At 39.1% G+C, this 23848-nt stretch overlaps 1 protein-coding gene and 1 pseudogene across 1 annotated transcript in view; both read right to left on the bottom strand.

The window, feature by feature from the left end:
- Positions 1-2524: 2524 nt before the first annotated feature.
- Positions 2525-23848, bottom strand: part of MOCOS (molybdenum cofactor sulfurase) — a gene marked incomplete at its 5' end in the record, with an annotated part of 77827 nt that continues 56503 nt past the window's right edge. The window contains 2 exon segments of the mRNA XM_036766679.1: positions 2525-3146; positions 20757-20861. Of these exon segments, the coding sequence (XP_036622574.1) occupies positions 3009-3146; positions 20757-20861 (243 nt within the window).
- On the bottom strand, positions 4832-5455 carry LOC118856402 (annotated as a pseudogene).

The raw sequence follows: 23848 nt of genomic DNA, 5'->3' as shown, positions 1-23848 counted from the left end.
TTAGCTCTAAAATTGTGTGATTCTATAACATACTTTAGGGCTAATGGCTACTGGACATATTTCCTTGTTCCGAATTACAGGAACCAATGACTTCCTAATCTCGGTGTTGGGCCATTGGGCAAGTTTCAGTCCCTCTCTCATCAATTTGGATATCTAAGATCACTTGCTTTTATAATCTACAAAGATAAATTGTTTGTATAATCTATCAATAGAAACTATGTGTTCATGCTGATTGATATATTCTAATTCTCTACCCTCACCGACATCCCCTGGTCAATAATCAGTGTAGGTCTCAGCATTAAAAACTAAAATGGCAGAAGTCAGTTCATCATATATGAAAAATGGCTCTCCATGTATTAAAATATTGGTTTTTCAGATGACACCAGATTTAATTTGTACCAAGTAGTATTTACCTAGGATTTCCTATTGTACAGTTTTCCCTAGGAAATCTTACAATTAAAAGTATTAACTTGTGACCTGAAAACAGCATGGGAAGTCTTCTTGAAATAGGAAATTTGGGTAAGAGTCCTGGACTTCCATGCCAGAAGACCTGGGTTTGAATGATATCTCCAACACTTAATGGTGGTATGACTAAGGGTGAGGCTCAACTTTTCTGCAACTCAGTTTCCTCATCTGTAAAATGGGGGTGATAATGTTTGCATTATCCACCCACGGCATTAGTGTGAGAGAACCAATTTGTAGAAAATTGTAGAGATTACAGTTGTGTGCTGTTACTATTATTTTGAGTCTGTTTTATGAAATAGACCAAGATAGGAAAAATTAATCTTAAACCCTCTAGAGAAGAACAATGAAAAGTTTGCATTACAGGCAAATATGGACATTTTTGGAAAACAGTATCTTTTCTAATGTAACATTGCATCAAGATTTTTAAATCTAAGCTTTTAAAAAGCACAGTAAGAAAAAAAAGTGACTATTGAAATGTCCGTAACGGAAGTGGGGAAATATACAAATGTGTTGTTCTTAATGCGTCAAAATGCTGACCCACTTTTTGTAAGATAGTCCTTATCACTTAGTCTCCCTTGTACCAACTTAGGGCAGATATTTGTGAAACAGCTGGTCAAGGAAAAGAGTATAATGCATAACTAAGAAACAGCTTCCCTCTGTGTAAAGCTGATAGGCTGATAATTAAATCCATGATTTTGGCCTCAATAGGCCAAGCCAACTACCTAATGCAAAAAATGCATATTAATTGCAATAGACTCAATCAATTAACACTTATTAAGTGCTTACTTTATGCCACATACTATGTTTAACACTGAAGATATTTTTTAAAAGGTAAAAGCTGTGCCTACCCTCAAGGAGCTACCATTCTGAAGGGGGGAAACAAATGAAGACTAAAAGATAATCTTAAAAGTGAAGGCTCTATATTGCCAAGATTTGAATGTAATTTTGTCTTCTAAATAGTTAATTACAATTTACAAAAGGCAATAAATTGAATCTGGTTATGAAGGGTCTTTAGGACCAAAAAGCAGAGTTTATGCTTAACATGATAGGCAAGAGGAAGCCATCATTGGTTCTTGAGGAGGGGGGTAATATGATAAAAATAGTTTTTGGAATATTTATCTAGTAGGTATAGGATGTTTTAAAGATGGAAAAGGCTAGAGTAAGTTGTGTTCATTTCTGGTCAATATAAGTCATAGAAGAATTTGCCTTGGTCTGTGTTACTTAGGAGATGAGGACTAAGGCTAATGGGAAGGAATTACAGGAAGACATTCCAACTCAGCATAAGAATGTTCTAAATATTAGACCTGTCCAACAAAGGAACAAGCTTCCTTCCTTGCAAAGCATTAGTATTTATAGCCATCTGCCTGGGATGGGGGAGGGGAGACATAGATGGGATTAACTAAACTAGGGGAAATTTTGGACCAGATGGCTATCCAAGGTCCCCTTCAGTTCCAATATTCTCTCTGGTCAGTAGATTCAGTCTGTTTGTCAATGTGCAAGAGAGGAAAATGGTTCTACTCCCTTTGTGCAGGACCTATAGCCCTCTGTGTAACTATGGCAGGTACACAGACATAAAAGGAATGTGACTTAGGTTTCGAATATGGCAAAGAATAAGGGAAGTAATAAAAGACTCCTTCTTTGATTTGCTTAATGGCTCCACTGGGGGACTAAACAAAAACATGATGTTCTGAGTTGAACTTCTCTGCTTGTTGCTATAAAGCTAAGAATTTGGCTGCTGATCATCCCCTAGAACAAGTGAACATACTTCTGGCCTGCAATGGAGAATATAGAAGGAGGTAGATGCAATCTTCCTATCCTCTCAACCCAGGTAGGCACTTACCACTCTCCTTCATAGCAAGGAGATAGTGGTTAAAAAAAGAGCCCCCAAATTCTTCATAAAGCATGAAAATATCACAATGTGCAAAAATGGCACAATACCAACACAAATATAAATTAAAACTTCCCAAGTATTTTTTTTTTTTGCTTTTTGGCAGGGCAGTTGGGGTTAAGTGACTTGCCCAAGGTCACACAGCTAGTACATGTGTCAAGTGTCTGAGGCCGGATTTGAACTCAGGTCCTCCTGACTCCAGGGCCGGTGCTCTACTGACTGCGCCACCTAGCTGCCCCTTTCCCAAGTATTTTAATAAGCTTCTGCTTGCTTCAAAATATTATACAGTGAAATACATATTTGCATTTGAACAAGTGGCTGTTTTGAATAATCTCAAATTAGCTGGGATATTTAACCTAATTTTCTTCTCCATCTCATTCCCCTATATCTACCAGTATATCTCTACCAGTATAAATCCATTCTGGATATCATTGGGGTATCATTCAGGACAGGAAAAAGGGGAAACACTCTCTCAAGTTCCTATTCTTGGTAGGAGGAGAATAGCCCATTTTACTCATAAGAGCACTTCTTGAAGAACTGAGTTGACAGTATGTTTTTGCGGGTGATTTGCAAATTGTAATGAAGATCATGGAGTCAGCTGGGAAATATTCAATTTGTGCCTGTAAATGTGGCCCTGGATATTATCATCTTAAAGTCAATCTGCTCCTCGAGAGCTTGGTAAAGAGTCGTTTTCTGTATCTTTTAATACAGGAAGCAACTGTGATCCCACTGAGAGGAAACATGTCGAAGATGAATCTGAAGGCTCATGCATCAGGTACACCCCAAAGTTAACCTGGAAAACAAGAAAAAAGATTTATTTTAATGTTATTCTTATTAACAAAATAAACTTCAAGAAAGTAAATTAGAATCTTCAATAACAATGATTTTGGAGATCAATCTGGAATTATGTCCAAGGAATTATGAAGCTGCCTATGCCCTTTGACCCAGCAATACCACTACTAGGTCTGTTTCCAAAGATGACTGGGGAAAAAGGAAAAGAACTTACATGTTCTAAAACATTTAAAGAAGTTCTCTTTGTGCTGGCAAAGAACTGGAAATTTCAGGGATGCCCATCAATTGAGGACTGGCTGAACAAATTGTGGTATATAATCATGATGGAATACTACTGTGCCATGAGAAATGATGGGCTCGATGCTCTTAGAAAAATACAGATAGACTTGCACAAAATAATGAAGAGCAAAATGAGCAGAACCAAAAGAACAATGTATACAGTAACCACAATATTGTTTTAAGGACTTTGAACAAATAAGTAATTTTGACTATTGTAAATACCTGAATTAACTACAAAGAACCTGTGGGAGAAGATGTTATCTACATCCAGAGAAAGAACCAATCAATAGAAGTGTGTATAGAATGATTTTACATGGTAGCCATCTCTGGAGTGGGTGGGAGGGGGGAGGAAAGGGAAAAAAGTTACTTGCTAACTTTATTATATATTTTAAAAGAATTGAAATTTGTACATAATAGGTTTACAGTTTCAAGTGCAATTATATTTTTTTCTATTCTACTATGATATAGAAATGCTTGTTTTATTTCATAAGTTCAGAATAAAATAATTTTTTAGATTTTTAAAATTTTATTTAGTATTTTATTCTTCCCCAGCTACATGTAAAAACAATTTTTAACATTAGTTTTTAGAACTTTAAGTTCCAAATTCTCTCCCTTCCTCACTCCCCACTCACCCACAATTGAGAAGGCAAGCAATTTGATATAGGTAAAATAGCTTAATATGTATGTATACTTACATGTGTGTATATTTACATATACCAGAATTTTTCTATAATCCTACTTGGTACAAAGTAGAATTTAGTGTAAAGTAAGGAAGGTTCACTACTTCATTAACAGAAAAACCTCATGATGTGGCACCTCTTGCTAACAGCCCTCTAATCACAGAATTGCCAAATTGGAAGGGACCTTAAAGCTCACTTAGTCTAGCCTAGATCTGAACAGGAATCCTCCTCTGCAGTCCTGGTCAAAGATGCCGCCATTCATAGCGATTCCTCTGTTGATCCTTACCCAAATACATTCCATCCTGTCCTGCCCGGCCTTAGAATTGTAGAATCATAGATTTAGAATTTATCTAGTCCAACTCCCTCATTTTATGGTAAAGGAAGCATAAACTGGGAGAGATTAAGTGACTTTGCCCAAGATCACTCCAGTAGTAGTAAATGGCAGAGACAGGATCTGAAACCAGGTCTCCTCTGCTCACCTCCAACACACTCTTCTAGCCTTTTTATCTATTCTCTTCCTTATGAATAAGGCATATCCTTCCAGCACCATATTCCAGTCAAGAGTTCCATTTCACAAAATTCTAGCAATAACTTTAAGGTCAAATTTGATTTTTTTTCTTATGACTCACCATTTCCTTTATTTGTACAAAACAGTGGATAATCATACCCTGGCTGGGAAAAAAAATGGTAGTTTAGGGTTTAAACAAGTCCTTCTGTCCTGAAGCACCTATTTTGAAGGCATGGGACTAGCAGCTTTAGCCCCAGCATTTTTGGGTTTGGACTTGGCGGCCTTGGGGTTAGTAGGCTTAGCAGCCTTGGAATCACTGGGCTTTGTGGCCTTAGAATCAGATTCAGCTACCTTGGGACCAGACTTAGAGGCCTTGGAATCAGACTAGGAGACCTTGGGGTCAGATTTGGTAGCATTGGGATCAGACTTACTGACCTTGGCAGCCTTGGGGTGAGTGGTTCTGGCAACCTTAGAGTCAGGCTTTGTGATCCTGGAGCCTGAATGTTTGATGCCAACCCTAGGGCTTGGATGCTTGCTGGCCATCTTGTGGCCAGCACGCCAGGCACTGGCCTTGGGGATCTTGGGCCTGAGGAGTTTGGCCTTGGAGGCCTTGATGCTCAGGGACTTGATGGCCTCTGCTCTGGCCTTGATGGCTTTGGTATTGTTGGCCTGCATCTTCTTCAGCCCCTTCTTTTTGTGTTTCTTGGCAAAGCGCACGTTTCTCAGAAACTTGGGGTCAACCCCTTTCAGAGACTCATATCTCTGTGACCTAAGTTTCTTGATGCCATTTCTGTGCCATTTTTGTGATTGGTTGTGGGTAGTATGGTTCTCAGACTTAGCCATTTTTACACCACAGCCTGCACTAAGGCTCTCCACCAACTGGAAGAGACCAAAGCGAGAGAGAGAGCCAAATTTGATTTTTTTAAAAATTAGGATCTATAGGTTGCCCTGTATTAGCTATGGATTGTACATACATTTGTATATAGATATCTTAAGGCCATAAGTTTAATTTCTGTCTCTTGTCTTTGGATATTGTCTCTTGTAAATTGCTAGTCCTCTCTTCTGTCATTTTTCTTTTCATGTTTTACTTGCTCCTATTGCTGGCAACAGGCTTGATAAATCTATGTGGACAGTGTTTTGCCCTTTCTTTTTCTCCTTCAGTTTACAGACCTCTTGATTAGCTACCTCATTCCTCTTCTCCTTCTGATGTATTCTTTTTTACCTCTGCATACCTAACCTCACCTCCTGGTCCTCCCATATCTACCACAGTTCAATTCTTTTTTTTCTTATCCTATGAAGGTTTCCTGTTTGAATTGCTATGCTGTTCCCAGAAATGAAAGCCATTCTATGACGATCAAATTGCTCCAAGTTCCTGGAGAATTGTGCACATATGTTACACTCTGATTTTGGGGGTGGCGGTAAGAGTATAGACCTAAAATGGTTAAAATGAGAAAAAATCTAGTCAAAATTTTCTATCAGTTGTGAGAACGGATAGCAAAAAAATAGTTTTGATGGAAACTTAGAGGTAATAACTAAGAAAATATTTTATATATTGAAATGGATTTAAATGTAAGTAGGTGATGTGAGCAACACTTGGAGGACTAGACTTTTTCTCTGATCCCTACGACCTTTCAAACCTCCCCAAAACAGAAATTATGTGCCAAAACCTGCAAGAGACCAAAACCCTATAACCAGAGCTGGAAAGCTCTGAACTGGTGGGAACAGGACAGGACATCTCTCTGTGTGTGTGTGTGTGTGTGTGTGTGTGTGTGTGTGTGTGTGTGTACTGTACAGTACTCCACCTAGACAGAAGGAAAGAGCATGGTATCCATCTGGGGCCAGTTCTAACTATTCAAAAGTCACTTGTGGCAGAGGCCTAGGCTGGTGAACTGCTAATTGCTTAGCATGGGAGACTGAGATGCTTTGAGATCCAGCCCCCAAAGAAACCACAATAAGAAGGGAGTCAGAAAATGAGCAATATGGAGAATGGCAGAGGGAGAGAGGAAGGAATGAAATTGCGAAGAATTTCAGGAAGACAGCTTGAAGACCTTGAACATAAACAGATAAATCAATAGGAAAAATAGTAACAACAGAAGAAAATATATACTCCAGATGTAGTAAGCAAGTTCAGGCATCTATGAATAAGTGTAAGTAGTTACTAAGAGAGTTTAATTAATTGCATTGATTTGCAAGATTGTTTTAATGTATCACTTCATCAAGAGCAAATTATGTTATATTTTATTACTTTCCAAGACTCTTTTAGATATGTTGAAAGAATTCATAACAATCACTTCCATAATGTATGTTCTCTTTCCCAAAAAGATCCAAGCCCAAGCAATTTTACATTAGGAGGAAAAGGTAACCTGTTGACTTACATAATTATGATGTAGAAGTCAAAGATGATCCTCAAGTGTCAATACTGCCTGATCAGAATGAGGCTCCTGAGATAAAAAGGTGGGAATGATATTGCAAGAAGGTACTGGTTTGGGAGAAATGTGGTAAATCTCACTTTCCCAAATCACTTTCCTAATTGCCTCTAAATCTTCTTCACTGTTATTAAGAGGATTCTTTGACTTGTCAGCAGCATTAAAAACATTTTCTCTTCTTCCTGCATCACTGGCACTGTGGATCAATCAAATTAACCTCACTGTCAGCTTCACCTCATTCTTCCTTTATCTATATTGTGATATCTTAATTTCCCTCCCCAGACACTAGTGGTTCCCCCAAACCAAAACTCGCTTGTATTAACATTACAAATGTATTTACTTAGATGTATTCACGTTTTTCCTATGATTTAACATAAACTCCTTCAGGGCAGGCACTGGTTTTTAGTCTCTGTATCCCCAACACCTAGCACAACACCTAGAGCACAGTAGGTGTTTAATAAATACAGGCTAATTGATTGAAATGGAGGATTTGTCATAGCTAGGCAGGTATTGTAGTAGATAGTGTGCTGGCTCAAAATCTGGCCCAGGAATTTACTAGATAATGACCCTGACCAAGTCACTTAATCTCTTTCTACATCAGTTTTGTGAAGATCAAATAAGACCATATATGTAAAGTTTTTTGCAAACCTTAAAGTGCTTTGTAAATACAACCTATTATTTTATATGGTTAAAGGTTTTTGCAGAACTTAAACCACCATATAAATGCAAGATATTGTTATTTTTATGTCAAGAATCTGAGCCAGTTTATTTTGGAAACAACTTACTCCAGGGCTATAAATATTTCTTTATCACCATCATCATAAGAACATATTTCTGCAAGGATAACACCAAGCTACAATTTCCTAAGAGTCCTCCTTAATATTGGATATTTAATAGAATCCTGGATACAAATAGCATTAAATATTGATACTTCATGCTTTAAAAGGAACTGAGATGGATCAAATTTCTTATGAAATCTCTTCTCTAATAACATTTTGTAGTCTGAATAATACCCTTGTCCATAGCTAGAAGTAGTGCCAGCAGACAGAAAGATACTAAAAATATTCCCAGATCCCAATGCTCAGGTCTTCTCTATTATTTTCTAGTGTTGCAATAGTTTTATTATCCTCAGGTAATCTTAACATTCTACACTCTTCTTTTGTTAAAGGTAAAGCTATAATACAGCCAATCAGAAGAAGTTATTTCTTCTTTCCATGTATTAGATGCATTCTATAAATAGTACATAAATCTAAATGATTACAGTTTCCAATAATTAATATTTATATTTTATGAGAGTCTACAATATTAACAAACTCAAGATTAACCAGCTTTTATTCAGCCTGAACCTTGGGGAACTTCTCTCACCAGTTAAAATACAATTTTGCAAGCATCAAATTTAGCTTGGAGGGAACCAAGTCTCAAAATACAACGAGGCTTCAAGGGTATAGAAGAGACAATAGGTCTACAGGCCAAGATCTAGAAGGGCAGACAGAAGTTATTAAGGTAGATACTATAAGTTTATGGTGGTAGGGTTCAGTATTAGGATAAGCAACACAAATGACCAGAAGACAGCAAAGACAAGTGGTGACAGTGACATCATTTGGGAGGAACAAAGTCTTGCAGAAGAAGCAACTTGCTCCTAATTAAGATAGGAAGAGATGAATGGGCTGCCTTGGGATATAATGAGTTCTTCCTCATCTGAAATCTTCAAAGAGAGATTTATGGTTGCTTGTCAGACATGTTGTAGATTTTTTTAATCTTAATCACCTGTCATTTCCTTACTCCCTTTACTTCAAGCTTCTCCCTAAATCTATTCTTTGTGCTCATTACAATCTCTGGTCTTTCCACCTCTCCCTTTCTAGGATTTCTGCTCTGGCTTCACTTTTCTCCCTTGAAAACCTTGATGCAATAGTTGACCAGTTCAACTAATACACTGCCTCTTATCCTTTAATCACTTCTCACTTTGTCCGTCAGTTTCTCACACCAGGCTGATCCTCAATCCTTGGGTCATTCCACCTATCTACTTTCCTTGTCCTTACTCCTAGACTGCTAAATGCACTGACTAAAGCAGAGGTAGGGAACCTGTGGCCTCAAGGCCATATGTGGCCCTCTAGGTCCTCAGGTGTAGTCCTTTGACTGAATCCAAACTTCACAGACCAAATCCCTTTAATAAAAGGATTTGTTCTGTAAAACTTGGACTCAGTCAAAAGGCCACACCCAAGGACCTAGAAGGCTATATGTGGCCTCAAAGCCACAGGTTCTTCACCCCCAGACCAAAGGAAGTCTCAGAACCATTCTGACTAGGTCCACTACAAATTCATGCTCTCTCAATTTGAAATTATGCATAAAAAGTTACTAAATTGTATACTCTCACAACCCAGGTCTGACTATTGGGATTCTACCCCCCAGAGATAAGTGACAGGAAGGAACAGCCAATGTATACAAAGAGATTCATAGTAGCATTGTCTGTGATAAGAAAAAACTTGAAACCTTGAAAGCAGGGTCATTTTTTTTTGCTTTTTTTCATTGTACTCTGAATGTTTAACACAGTGTTTACAATATAATAAGCACTTAATATATGCTTGTTGATTGATTAATATGCATAATGATGGGAATGGTTGAACAAATTGTGGTTGAAGTATATAATTGGATCTAACTATGCTGGAAGTAATGACAAAAACAAAAAATTCAGAAAGCATTGGGAAACTTGTTCAAAGTGATGGAGAGTGAATAAAGTAAAGTAAAAAAAAGAATAACAAGCAATTATTCCAATTTTCCAATGGATCTATAACCTTAATGATGTGCATATACCCTCCAATGGGGCAGAGTGGAATTCATGCATGCCTGCCCATCCTATGTGACTTTCATCCAGGTCTTCCAATGAATTCTCCACTGGGACCACACCAAATCTGCTGACAGTAGAGGCACTTTCTCTATGTTCTTTTGACACTGTAGGAATACCAACAGTATTCACAGAGTACCAACAGTGGTCACAGATCCATTGATCCTAATTCTTATTACGTGATCAACAAATATTTCTTTCCACTTCTTTGAGGGCATCCTTCACACCACTTCCCTTGCATAATTGTTGTGTTGTTGTGTTGTGGTTCAGTCATTTTCAGTTATGTCCAACTCTTTGTGACCCCATTTGGGGTTTTCTTGGCAAAGATACTACAGTAGTTTGCAATTTCCTTCTCCAGCTCATTTTACAGATGAGGAAACTGAGGCAAACAGGGTTAAGTGACTTGTCATCCATTACCACCAAAAGAATGATGGTATTAAAATATGGGCCTTTCCAAACAGAACCAGACACTAGCAAGGTGGCTTTAAAAGCTACCTGTTGGACTTATTACTTATTTAAAAAGAAAAGCAAGCTGTATGTAATATAAATCTTCGGTTTTACGTACAATGCTTTTTTCTGTTCTTCTTCATATGGAAATGCCTATTTTATTTGATGTTTCTTAAGCTTGAAATAAAATTATGATTTATTTTCAAAAGATTTTTAGAATATGGACTTTCACTTTGGAGAGAAATTTGGGATTACTGTATCTAGCCCAGATGATATATGTACTGATAGTCAAATTCTAGAGTTTGTGCATCAAACTGTACATGATAATCTGGAAAATTGCATTCTTCACACATTTGATCTTCAGTCATTTTCTTCAACAAGATACCTAGTTGGAAAAGAGCCTCGATTGGCATTTTGTGCTAACAAATCAGACTCGGTCTTTATAATTGTTGTTATTATTCATCTTTTGTTCTTGAAGAGGACCATGACACCAGAGAGGTGATGGCATGACTTGCAAGTGAATTGGGTTTAAGTGAGGCAGAGTTGTGCAAAGTCACCAGCCTCACTTTCTCCTTGAGAGCCATCTGGGTCCAGTGGCGAGATATCAATCAGGATGACTGGTGATGGCCCTGGATGCAGTGGGAGACATTGGCCTTTTTAAGTTAAGGTCCTTCCCAGGCCTCAAGCATAGTGGGATCTTGTACTCCCCATACTTCTCAGTCAATTATGTTACCATAAAGATGTGGAAAATTATGAGGAATATCATCTGCAAAAGCCTGTCTCTTTCATTCTAATACTAACATCAAGGATTCCTCAGCATGTGCATAACTGGGGGCCTGGGAGGGAAGTAGAGGGTAGTTGTCTAGACCTGTGACTTCGTTGGTGCAGCTCAGTCACTCCTGTGTAACTTCTATTCTTAGACAAGTATCTGGGGTGCTAAGAGGTTAAGTCCTACAGCTAGAATTTGCATAGGTAGCACCTGAACTCAGGTTTTCCCGAATCCATAGCTATCCTTCTATTCATTATCATTCTGCCTCTCTGCATGAAAACTTCCTATAGGTGGGAAAGTGGAAGTATATAATATCATAACAATGCAGGGCAGCTAGGTGGCGCTATAGTGAATAGAGTGCTGGGCCTGGAGTCAGGAAGACTCATCTTCTTGAGTTCAAATCTGGCCTCAGACACTTACTAGCTGTGTGACCCTGGACAAGTCACTGAACTGTTTATCTCACTTTCTTCATCCATAAAATGAACTGGAGTAGGAAATGGCAAACCACTCCAGTATCTTTTTCAAGAAAACTCCACATGGGATCACAAAGAGTTAGATATGACTAAAAATGACTAAACAGGGAAAATGATGTAAATAAAGAGAATATGAAAAAGCAACAAAACACAAATCAAATATACTGAGCGTTAGTATCTCGCTATCAGAGCTAAAGGCACACATCCTTTTCTGTTAACAACTGGTAAACCACATAAGTGGAACAGAACATGTCTTATCAATTCCAATCACACTCCTAGATTTTGTTTTGCTGTTTTCAGGAAATGTACTTTGTGGGGAGATGGTACATTGAGAATTGTCTGTTGTGTCACTGATAAATTGAATCAAGGAAATGAAAATTCATGCTATCTAATCTTAACCGAGCCTTTGCTACATAGTAATCTTTGTATTCTTCTCCAATTGACTCACTATCATGCTCTGGGTATTAGTTGCTCCTGAACTCCCTTGCCTTTCTCCACACCCCTCTACATCATTCCTTATCCTCACCTTTCGGGAGAGCTTGCTTCCCACATTACTGAGAAAATCAAGGCCATCAGTCATGAGTTGTATCTTTTGCCCTTCTCTTCAGCTCAGAAATCCTCCACATAATCTTTCAATTTTTGATTTAGTCTCTGAGGGGAAAAGTGGCCCTTTTCCTTGCCAGTACTGGCTGCAAAACTTGGACCCTTATTCTCATCCCTCTGGAGGTTTGTCCAAACAATCTTTACCACCAGCTGGAACCCCCCCCCCAATTATCTTCAGTCTCTCCATACATTCTGGTTCTTTCTCTACTGTCTACAAAAATAGTAAGCTGGATTCCTTCAAAAATCTTCATTTGACCCTGCCATATCTCTAAGCTATGATACTCTATCCATTCTCTCTTTCACTCTTTCTAGGAGCTAAGTTCACTGCTTCTACTTCCTCACCAAGCATTCAATGTCTAACCCTTGCCATCCAGTTCCCAGTCCCACCACTCAATGAATTTCCAAACTGCTACATCCAAGTTACCAGTAAGAAAAGACCTGTACGAACTGATGCAGAATGAGCGAGAACTACAAGAATAGCTTCTTCAATAACAATTTTATAAAGAAAGATCATTTGAAAGACTTGAGAACTCTGGTCAATTACATGACCAATGATGATTCCAGAGAACTACACTGTGCTATGCACCTCTTGACAGAATGGTGATAGACTCAGGATGCAGAATAAGGCATACATCTCCAGACACAGCCTACACAGCAATTTGTTTTGCTTGATGACACGTATTAGTTACAAGGCCTAGTTCTTTTTCTTTCCAATGGAGGAGGGATGGAAAGTAAGTGGGATAGGGATAGAAAGGAAGGAAAGGAGGGAAGGAGAAAGGGGGAAAGGAGGGAAGGGAAGAAGAGAGGAAGGGAGGAAAGTACAAAAGGAAAGAAGGAGAAAACAGGAAGGAGGGGGAAAAGCAAGGGTTAGTGAAGCATCCTTTTTTAATTCAGAGAACAGAAGGAAAGCCAGAAAGAAACAGTAACAAGTAGAGCTTTGAAAGTTACAAGATGAACTTAGTACATACTTTTTTAAAGTAAGCTGTACATAAAAGAGATCTGCAGTTTCAGGTACAAGTCACTTTATGTTCTACTATGTATATGAAAATGTCCATTTTCTTTGGTGTTTAAGTTCAAAATTTTTAAAAGTTATGAGCAATATCTTAACTGCTTAAAAATCTTTTCTCAGCTTTTAGCCACTTTAACGACTCTGCAACCTTTGACAACTACATCCACCACTCATTTATACTTTATCTGAACTTACCCCTATAACACCAATCTCTCCTCATTCTCTCCCTACCTATCCCCTCCTCAGGTTCTTTTGCCGGATCATCATCTATATCCCACCCCCTAAGCATGTTCCTCCCCCTCAGCACTCTATTCGAGATGCTCTTTTCTTCTCCTACACTTTCTCAGAAGCAATGGGTTCAATTATCCTCTCTACGTATAACTCTCATAGCTGTATATATAGTCCTCGTCTCTCTCTTTAACTCCAGACCTTCCATTAGTACCTCTCTGTTGGACATCTCTACCTGGACAACCCAGTGGCAGCTGAAATGCGGCATATCTAGAAGGAATATGATCTTCTCTCAAACACGCTGCTCTTAATGCTATTGATGGTATCACCATCATTCTTCCAATTTCCCAGGTTTATAAGCTTAACTCATTTCAATTTAAACATTTATCAACTACTTACTATGTGCCAGGCACTGTTCAATAATCTCTACCCTCAAGGAGCTTATAATTTAATTAGGGAAGACAACACACAAAAGGAAGCTGGAAAACTAGGAGCAGGGGTGCAGGGAGAAAAGTACCCAGTGCAGCAGCTTGATGAAGATGGAGTTGAATCCAAGTAGGGAAGCTACTGGGAAATCATTGTGCCCTCTGAATCCTTTCTAAATGGTGGTTTGGGGAGGAGGTTTTTGCTCTGCCCTCCAGGCCTTCAATCAGAGGGTACTGATTAGGTATGAGAACCAAAGTTGATGCAGCCTCCATGATGGTGAGTTTCCTGGTGATGAGCTTTCCCTGGGAGTTGAATTTGTGGCGTTGCTTAGAAAAGATTAGCAGGAATAAAGGAGGATTAGAATAGATGAAAATGGATGTTATATTCTCTGAAATTGTTTTCTCTCACTTGGTCTACCTTACATTACTAGCAGAGGTCTTCCCTTAAAGCAACGTTCCCCCAATTGGGTGATCTTGACTCACACCCACACCTCGCTGACCGTGGAGCCAATAGCTGATATACCTGATTCCCACTGATGGATGTCATCCATCACTCTCCTCCCTGTTCTTTGTTCCCTGACTTGTAGTGGCAATAGCCTGGGAAATGAAGAGTAGATATTCCTCTGGGAAAGACTGGAGACATTACTGAGATAGTGCAGACCTCAAGATGACTTGGTGTGTGCAGATGCATGTTTATGGTTATGCTCCCCAAACACAGCCTATGGCTATATCAAATATTTAGGCTCATTTTTGTTTAGATAGATTAAAATGAAATCCTGATTCTCATCCAGAAAAAGAAGTAGCTATAGCAAAATTTGGCCTATATCACTCATTTGGCATCTAATCATATATGGCCTTATATAGTTGTTTACATTTCTATGTGTGTGCCTTATCTGTGTTTCATGGGCTGCCATGAAACATTCCAAACATTACAAGTATATGTGATAGAAGTCCATGGCTTCTAATAAAATTCTTGTTCCTTTATGTATATTGCAATGTTTGTGTTCATTGATGATTAAGTTCAAAATAAAAAGGATCTCATGAAAAATAATAAAGAAAAATGGTGCAAAAGAATGTCTTCCAAGAGATGCATGATACAGGAGGAATAGTAAGGAGGGAAGAAAGAGAAGCTGAACCAGTCCCATAGTAAGAGTAAGAGGTTGCTGATGGAGGGCCCGCATGCTCCAGTGCCAAGAGATCTATAGGAAGCCTGCCCCCAGCTCCCCTCAGAGGGCTGGTGGGTGACCTATGGAAGATACAAGAGCACCACAGACAGACAGACATGGATAGGTTATGTAACTAACTGCTATCTGTAGAACACTTTACAAAGCATTTTCCTTACAACAACCCTAAGAGGTCGTTGGCAGATAGCACAGTGATTACTATCTCCATTTTTAAAATGAAACTGAAGCTCAGAGAGAGATTAAATAGCTGGTCCGTTGTTCCACAGCTTGTAAGTGTCAGACCTGGGTCTTCAGATTCCAAATTCAATGCTCTTTCCATAGGACAATACTGATTTAAGTTCTCTGGGCAAGTTGCCTGGAGAAATTCATTAGTATTGTGCACCACTTCCATGTGGCATGCTTGCATGGGTTCTGGATAATGGATGATGCTCTAGAGTTCCTAGTCACCAAGAAGTGAAGCAAGGTTGTATGCTTGCTCCTATGCTTTTTAGCAGAATGTTTTCAGCAACGTTGTCAGATGCCTTTGATGAGGATGAAAACGGCATCAAGGTCAGCTACTGCACTGATGATAAATTATTTAACCTGTAAAGGCTACAAGCCAAGACTAAAGGGGAGGGAGAGTTGGTGCATGATTATTTTTATTCATAGATGACTGTGTGCTCAATGCAGCCTCTGAGACTGAGATGCAATAAAGCATGGATTGATTCTCTGCTGCTTTGCTAATCTTAGCCTAACAATTAATGCCAAGAAAACATAGGTTCTCCACCAGCCAGCATTGCACCATCCACACATGGAACCATCCATTATAGCAAAAAGAGAAATAATGAATGTTGTGGATAAGTTAACTTACCTTGGCAGTATACTTTCTAAGGATGTACATATAGATAATAAGGTTGATGCCCACATTACCAGAGCTAGCTCAGTGGTTGGAAGGCTCCAAGGTAAAGTATAGGAGAGAAGGGGTATTAGACTGCCTCCCAAACTGAAGGTCTACAGATCCATTGTTGTATACTTGTAAAATGTGGACAGCGCCATGCCAGAAATATGAATCGCTTCCATTTGAATTGTCTTAGGAAGATTCTGAAGATCACCTGGCAAGGTAAGGTACTAAACACTGAGATCCTTTCTAGAGTTGAACTGCCACGCACTCAAACTCTGCTACAGAGAGTGCAACTCTGATGGGCTGGCCATGACCACTGAATGCCAAATATACATTTGTCTAAAAGACTATTTTATGGAGAACTCACACAAGGCAAATGCTCACATGGAAGTCAGAAGAAGTGATACAAGGACACTCTCAAAGTTTCTCTGAAGAACTTTGGAATCGATTGCATGACATGGGAAACACTGATAAACAACTACCCAGCATGGTGTGCCTGCATCAAAGAAGGCACTGTGTTCTATGTGAAAAGCAGAATTGCAGTAGTTCAAAAGAAACATGAGAAATGCAAATTTAGAGACATCTCCACTCCAAATGTTCATGTGGATCGTTTGTGCCTGACCTGTGGTAGAGCCTTCCAAGCTTGTACTGGTCTGATCAACCACAGTTGGACACACTGTACTTTGACTCCAACATAGTGAAGTCATTTTGGTCTTTTTCAAGAATGGACTGCAACCACCACTAATTAAGTTATCTGACAAATCTCGGCCCACATTGATGATTCTCTTGTTTTGCATTCTTCTGTACACCATATATACCACACATATTAGCATAATTTCTCCTTTCTCTCACATGATATTATCACTTTAAATGAGAGTACAGAAGGATTGTGGAGAATAATGTGTACACCTGTTCTTATTAAGATGTGAGAATCCCACTCTCATTTACTAAGTAAGTGGCTAAATGAGATTTTAATAAATAGCAACTGGCAATAATGTTAAGGAAAACATAGTTCTCTCCTAATTTTTCTTCTTCAGTGATTCCCTAATGCTAAACATAAAAGACTGCTTTAATATAGGCTCCATTGATTTGGCTATTCTTAATTTTGATCTTGACAAATACCAACAAACATTAACAATTCCGTATACAAACAAGAAAAAGAAGACTGTATATGAAAACATAAATCTCAATTATGTACCTCTTATTTATAAGTACATAGTAAATTGAACATATTAGTTCCAACACTGTCTTGTTCATCCGTATGTCCTTCTGAAATTCCTTAATTCTCTTCTGGGTATTTTAAAAAATGCTTCATGTAAACTCTTTTTTCCTTTCTTTTTTTTGGGGGCATCACTATTACTAGTCCCCCTACCCCCACTCATATATTCTCCCCACTATATTTTTTAAAAGTTAAACTTTTTACAAATAAGCAAAATAAGTTCACTTATTTGTTGTATCCAAAAACACATATCTCATTCTTCACCTCCAGTCCATTACCTCTCTTTCAAGAGGTGGAAAACACGTTTTGTGATTGGTTGTCTGCCATCATGATAGGTCACTACATTCCTAATGTGGCTATACCATGTAACATGTGCAGAAGTGACCTTACTTCCAGAAGTGGATGGCAAAACACACATTTTTTGAGGGTAGTGAGTCCATGAGTGCTTCTGGCCATATGATGGTGCCACACCAAAAAAAAAAAAAAAAACCTAGAAATTTGGTAGGAAGAAATCAATTCCAAGTGATCCTGTGGTCCTGTCTCTGCCCCCTGACAGTAGCAGGGGTAGAGAGGAAAGAAAAGACAGCTTCTGGCTAACTATCTTTCTTCAACTGCTGTAGTGGTAGCTATTTTTCATTAGCCTTCCGAGAGGAACAGAGGGGTGGGAAGGGCAGCTTGCCCCACCCCACCCAAGCCACCATTCAGCTGTGAGCATGCAGCAACTAAAGCCAATTTCCAGCATAGGCGAGCCAGATTCTTGGTTTGGGGTTGAATCTTCTTCGTTTTCGAGTGGTGATCTTATGAGTTCAAGAAGTCCTGGGTACATTGGATGGAGCCAACTGTGGTAAGGGGAGTTTGTTCATGAAAGAAAGTAACCACTAGCACAGAAGGAAGGGCTCAGCCCCTTGCCTGGATTAATTATAATGATGATAACAGCAACAGTAACAATGTATAGCACCTACTAGACCTCAGGCACTGTGCTAAGCATTTTACAATTACTTCATCTGATCCTCACAGCAACCCTGGGAGGTAGGTGCTATTATTATCATCCCCATTTCACAGCTGAAGAAACTAAGGCAAATATTTAAGTGACTTGCACAGGGTCACACAGCTAATGAGTATCTGGGGTGAGATTTGAACTCAGGTCATTCAGACTCCAGAACCAACACTCTGTCTACTGTGCCACACAGCTACTTCTAATTAGCAGGAAACAGAGACCAGGAGTTGTTTAGACTGTACAGTATAGAACTAAGGTGAAATGTGGTATGCCTATTAGGTAGCTCCATTAAGCATTAGCCTCCTGAGAGATTATAATAGTAGTTATGTTATACATTAACTAACACACTGGTAATACATCATTAATATTATTGCTTGCTTAAGCTTTGTCAATGCATACTATAAGTCTTGTGTTTCCTTTAACATTCCTTTTGTGCGTAGGAAATAAATTCCTGTCCCATATCTGATTTATGTAGCACAATGAGTACTTTTCTACTTCCCTTTGGGGAGACTTTAAACATGAGTCAAAACTTAAGCTTTGAATACTTAAAGCAGGGTAGAAAACATGATGAGTCAAAGAGCTCGAGAAAAGGAGTCTGATCCTTCTTCTAGGTTAGAGGTTTTTAATCTTTTTCATGTCATGGACATCTTTTGCAGTCTAGTTATGCCTATAGATCTCTTCTCAGTTAACGTTTCTAATTATATAAAATTAAATTCATAGAATTACAAAGGAAACCAATTATAATGAAATGGTCATCAAAATACTTTAAAAGCAAGTTTACAAATGCCAGGTTAAGAAATTCTGTTCTAGGTAGCCAGATCCCCCTAAGACTGAACCTACTTAAAAGGAGGCCCTTAGGGAGATAGAACAGATGCAGTGTTCAGTCCCTTTGGCCCAGCACCACATTAATAATATGAGAAAATGATAAGTTTTTATGTCTTTCTAAATTGTTGGGGTTTTTAAATAATGTTTTAGCCCTTGTTTCACTTGTTCTCCTGGTTCTGCTAGTTCAGCTTATATGAGTAAGTCTTCCCAAGTTTCTCTGAATCTATCCCATACATCATTTCTTCTAGTGTAATAATATCTAGTTACATACATGTATCATAATTTGTTCAGCCATTCTCAACTATGGGCACCCCTTTAGCTCCCAGTTATTTTCTATAACAAAAAGAACTATTACAAATATTTTATACATATAATTTCTTTCTTTCATTTCTTTGGAGTATGTGTCTAGTAATGGAATTACAGGGTCAAAGGGCATAAACAGTCCAATGACTTTTTGGTATATAGTTCCAAAATGCTTTCCAGAGTAGCAAGACCAATGGCTCCATGTATTTGTGAAAAAGGCAGAACAGAGGTGACTGATCAGTGGTATTTCCTTTCCATTCAAGTTTCAGAGTTTCAGTAACTTTGATCCAAGGGATGAACCATGCAATTGCTGCAGCCCCTGGCTCAGCTGATAGCCACAGGGCTCGAGATGTGGTTGGAAGAGATGTAATTGGAAACACATGTGTCCATCTCCAGTCAAGGGAACTAGGAAGGAGCACTAGGAGTATCCCTCAGGAAGAGGTTGTGCTTTGAGGTCTCCCGTATCCCACCCCTGCATTGGCATTCCTGCTTCTTTAACTGACTCCTGCCAGTACAGGGCTCACCGAGAGTAGCCTCTGTTAGCAGTCAGGTTGATTGTTTCAAATAATAACAAAGTGGTAGAAAGGAAATTATGTGTGGAAAACACTTTGAAAATATATGTGAGTATAGATTACAGGAGGGGAATAACACACTGGTAAAAATAGTCTTTAGTGTTGTGTTGTTTTTTATTTGTTTCCATACAGTTACTTCATCTAGGTTTTAGTTTCCACAACTTTATTACAAGCTCCCTAAGAACAAGGACAATGCTCAGGAAAGAGCTTGGTCTGCACTTCAATCGTTCGGCAGAATGTATGCCCAGGGAGGGGGGCAGGGAGTGCACCTCTGGGGATGCAAATCACAGTCTATCTATAAATTTTCATTCTGTGTGATTCTTCCTCATGCAATGCCATAAATCTTCCATAAGAAGATCTACTTGCTACACTGGGAGTCTTCCTCTGAACTTTTTAATATTTGGGAGATATTAGTATGATGCCTGATTTCCCCATCTCCTTATTCTTGCTCTAGGAAGTTTCTTACTACTTTTCCAGGCCCCAACATCTACTTCAATAACTTTCCTGAGTTCTCAAGGGTCACATCAGCAGAGTGCAAACTTTAGCATATTTTACTGAACCACAAGACTCCCAATTTTGTCCAAGGAACAGCATAGGGTAACTGTAAATATGCTCATCACTAGCAAACTGGCCACTAAGTGATACCTTCTTCGACCCCAAGCACCCATGAAACACTTCATTCCCTAGTAATTTAATAAAAGCTGTTTGATTAAGTGAATCAATGAATGATTGATTATTTACCTTCCTACCTCTGGAGATAAATAAACCCAGGGAAACCTTAAGTTATAATCTTTTTTTCCTTAAAATTCCAGACTGTAAAGACAATACCCAATCACAGTTATAAGGATTCCTTAATACCAGATATGCACAAAGTACTGGCCACAGATGATTTGCACAACATCTTAAATATATATCATAGAGATACTTTACAGTTCCACTTACCTTCCTCTCTCGAATAGAAGAAAGCGTTTGGAATACATCTTGGTTTCTTTGTCCAGTTTGTTGATCAATGCAAATCATTTGGCACCTGTGACAAGATCCTAACACCTGAAGAAGCAGCAAAGACAAGAGACAGAAGGAGAGATCTTCATACGGTACAGGGTTGCAGTAAAATAGGTCTGTGACACTTGGAATTGCTAATTTGCTTCATAGAGATGACTGCAGTGGGCCTACGCATTACTAACTATAGACATTCCCAGTAACAGCAAACATTCTGAAGACACCATCATTGAAAGGACACCTGGCCCACCCTCCACATTTACAATACAGTACCTACCTGTGAATCATCCATAGCTTATATCAAATGTGACATTTATAAAGCACTGAGCACAGTGCCAGGCACCTGGTGGGAACTTAATAAATGCTTCTTCCTCTCACCTATATCAATTGTTTATGCATCAACATGTGTGTGTATGTATTGAACACTTCTTGTGTGGGGAAAAAGAGAAAGACTTTGAATTGCAAGTGCTTCTCTTTGAACAATAGAACGATAGGGGAGATAGGGAAAGATAAGCAGAGACATAGCTAGAAATCCTTGTACCTGGGGCAGCAGTCAGGAAAGGTGTCCATAGCTAGGGAGATGGGGGCAGGAAACAGAGGAGACCCATGGACAAGTGGCAAGAAGCTGACTCCTGAAGATCATGTGGCAGCTTCCAACACAATCCGACAAGCTGGTAAGCAGTAGGGGAACCCAAACAAAATGAAAGTGAGGCCCTGCCCTCGGGGGGAGCTGGGAAAGGGGAAGATACCATAAGTAAATAGATAAATATATACATTACAATTTAAGCAAGGAGAGAACATGATGTTCTAGGAGAATCAGGAAGGCTTCCTGTTGGAGGTAACACGAGTTGAGTTTTTTCAAGAAGGTAAGGCTTCTAAGGAGCAAAGGACAGGAGTCCATCAAAGATGAGGAAGTTAATCTTCTTTCAGTCATGGAGGATAGCTTGTGCAAAGGCACAAAGGCAGGCAATAGAATGCCAAGACCACGGAATAGAAAGTAGGCCAATATGTCTGAACGACAGAGTTTGAGAAAGCCATAATGCACAATAAGTCTGGAAAGATAGACTGGAGACAGATGGTCAAGGACTGAAATGTCAAACTTGAGAGGGAGAGGGTGGAAGGTTGTATTTTATCCTGGAGGCAATAAGGAGCCATTGAAGCTTCTTGAGCAGGAGAATGATATGGTCAGTATTGTGGTTTAGGAAGATTATTTTTGGTAGCAATATGGAGGATGGACTTGAGAGGAAAGAGTCAAAGCCAAGAGTCCCTATTAAGTAACTATTACAATAGTCCAGACAAGAGGTGATGAATACCTGAACTAGGGTATTATTCATATAGTGAAAAGCGATTGTGTAGGATAAATAAGACTTGGCAACTCAATGGTTAGGGGTGTGGGATGAGAGGAAGGAAGAATCAAGGATGATGTTGAGGTCACAAACTTGGGTGACTAGTAGGGTGGTGCTCTCCTCGACAGAAACAAGGAATTTCAGTCACAATTTGTGATGCCTATACTATATTCATTTAAATATGTTCAAGAAAAAAATGGAGATAAGGGACTGAAGCTCAGGAGATAAATTAGGGCTGGATCTCTAGAACTGGGAGGGATCTGAATAGAAATGACCATTGAACTCATAGGAACTAATGAAGTTGCAAATAAAAGACAAAGATAAAGGGAAATCTGGCCTGTGCTCACATGGAGCATTCCAATGGGATACCAACATACAGACATATGTATACCCAACATGTATATATGTATGTATATACATATGTGTATATGTATCAGTATATACAAGATACATACAGAAAAGATGAGATTCAGCTTTAGAGGTTAAGGCACTAGTAGCCTGAAAGACCAGAAGGGGATGCCTGCAGGAGTTGTGCTTAAACTGAGTCTTCAAGGAACCCAGAAACCTAGCTTGTCCCTAGTTCAGAGGTTTAAAGATTGGGGACCACCCATCCTTCCCAGCCCCATTACACCCTTCTTGACCTTGGCTTGGGTACCTGTTGTTTCCCCCCCAGGAGAATGTAAGCTTCTTGGGGGCACATACTATTTTACTTTTCCCTTGTATCCTCAGTGCTTGGAACACAGTGGATACTTAATATATTAAATTGAATTGAAGCCTTGACCTGAAGGAAAAGGAGATACCCGGCTCCAACTTCCCCGTACCCTAGTGGAGGGGTCATGGATGAACTGAGTTTGCATGAAGAGCCCCAAGTGTTGGTGGTCCTACTCCTTTCAAGTCACCCTCCCATGCAGGAACCCTTAGCCACACACTCCCAACAATACGGCATCCTCTAAATTTTTCTTTGCTTGGACAAAACCCTGATTGTCCCATCCTGGTTACATTCATGAAGAAAATTAATAAACATCCCCTAGGTTAGAATTTTGTAATTGGAGAGTAGTAAATATGATGATGGATGAAGGCAGAGGTAGGAGGGAAGTGGGGCTGTGACTTTAAGCAACTGTTCTTAGAAATAGGACATCACTCCAGTGATGTGAGGCATATGTATGTTGTACATGTGAAATACATAAAGATTAAACACCAGTTTGTTCTCTCCTTACCCACTCATTGAGAAAAAGCCAATGGTATCTGATACTGTAAGTTAAGTCTGGACATATGTTGCCATCTTGGGATCAAATCTATTCCCGTCATCATCCAAATCCCCAGGTGAAAGGTGTTGTTAAGTGAGAATAGAAAGACACTATGTAGATCTTTGATCAAAACACCCAAATCTCATCCTGTTGGGCAAATGGGCAACAAACTGAGGTGCTAGAAACAGTCTTCCCTTAGACAAATAAGGAAAACAACAGAACCAAAGCTCTAGTACCTGACACCTACTGACCTGGAGGAAACTAAATGCACCTCTCTGAGGCTGTCCCTACAGTACAGGCAACTAAGACAACAACTTACCAAGAAAACAAGTTTGCTCTTCTAGCCTTGCCTCAACTACATTATTCTGGGGGGACATGGTTTTCCAGATATCATCAATGCCACAAAAAAAGAATAAGATAATGCAAGTATACTCTCAGACTC

Source organism: Trichosurus vulpecula, chromosome 1 (assembly GCF_011100635.1).
Source record: "Trichosurus vulpecula isolate mTriVul1 chromosome 1, mTriVul1.pri, whole genome shotgun sequence".
NCBI classification, from domain to species: Eukaryota; Metazoa; Chordata; class Mammalia; order Diprotodontia; family Phalangeridae; genus Trichosurus; species Trichosurus vulpecula.
This window is presented reverse-complemented; position numbering and strand designations above follow the sequence as displayed.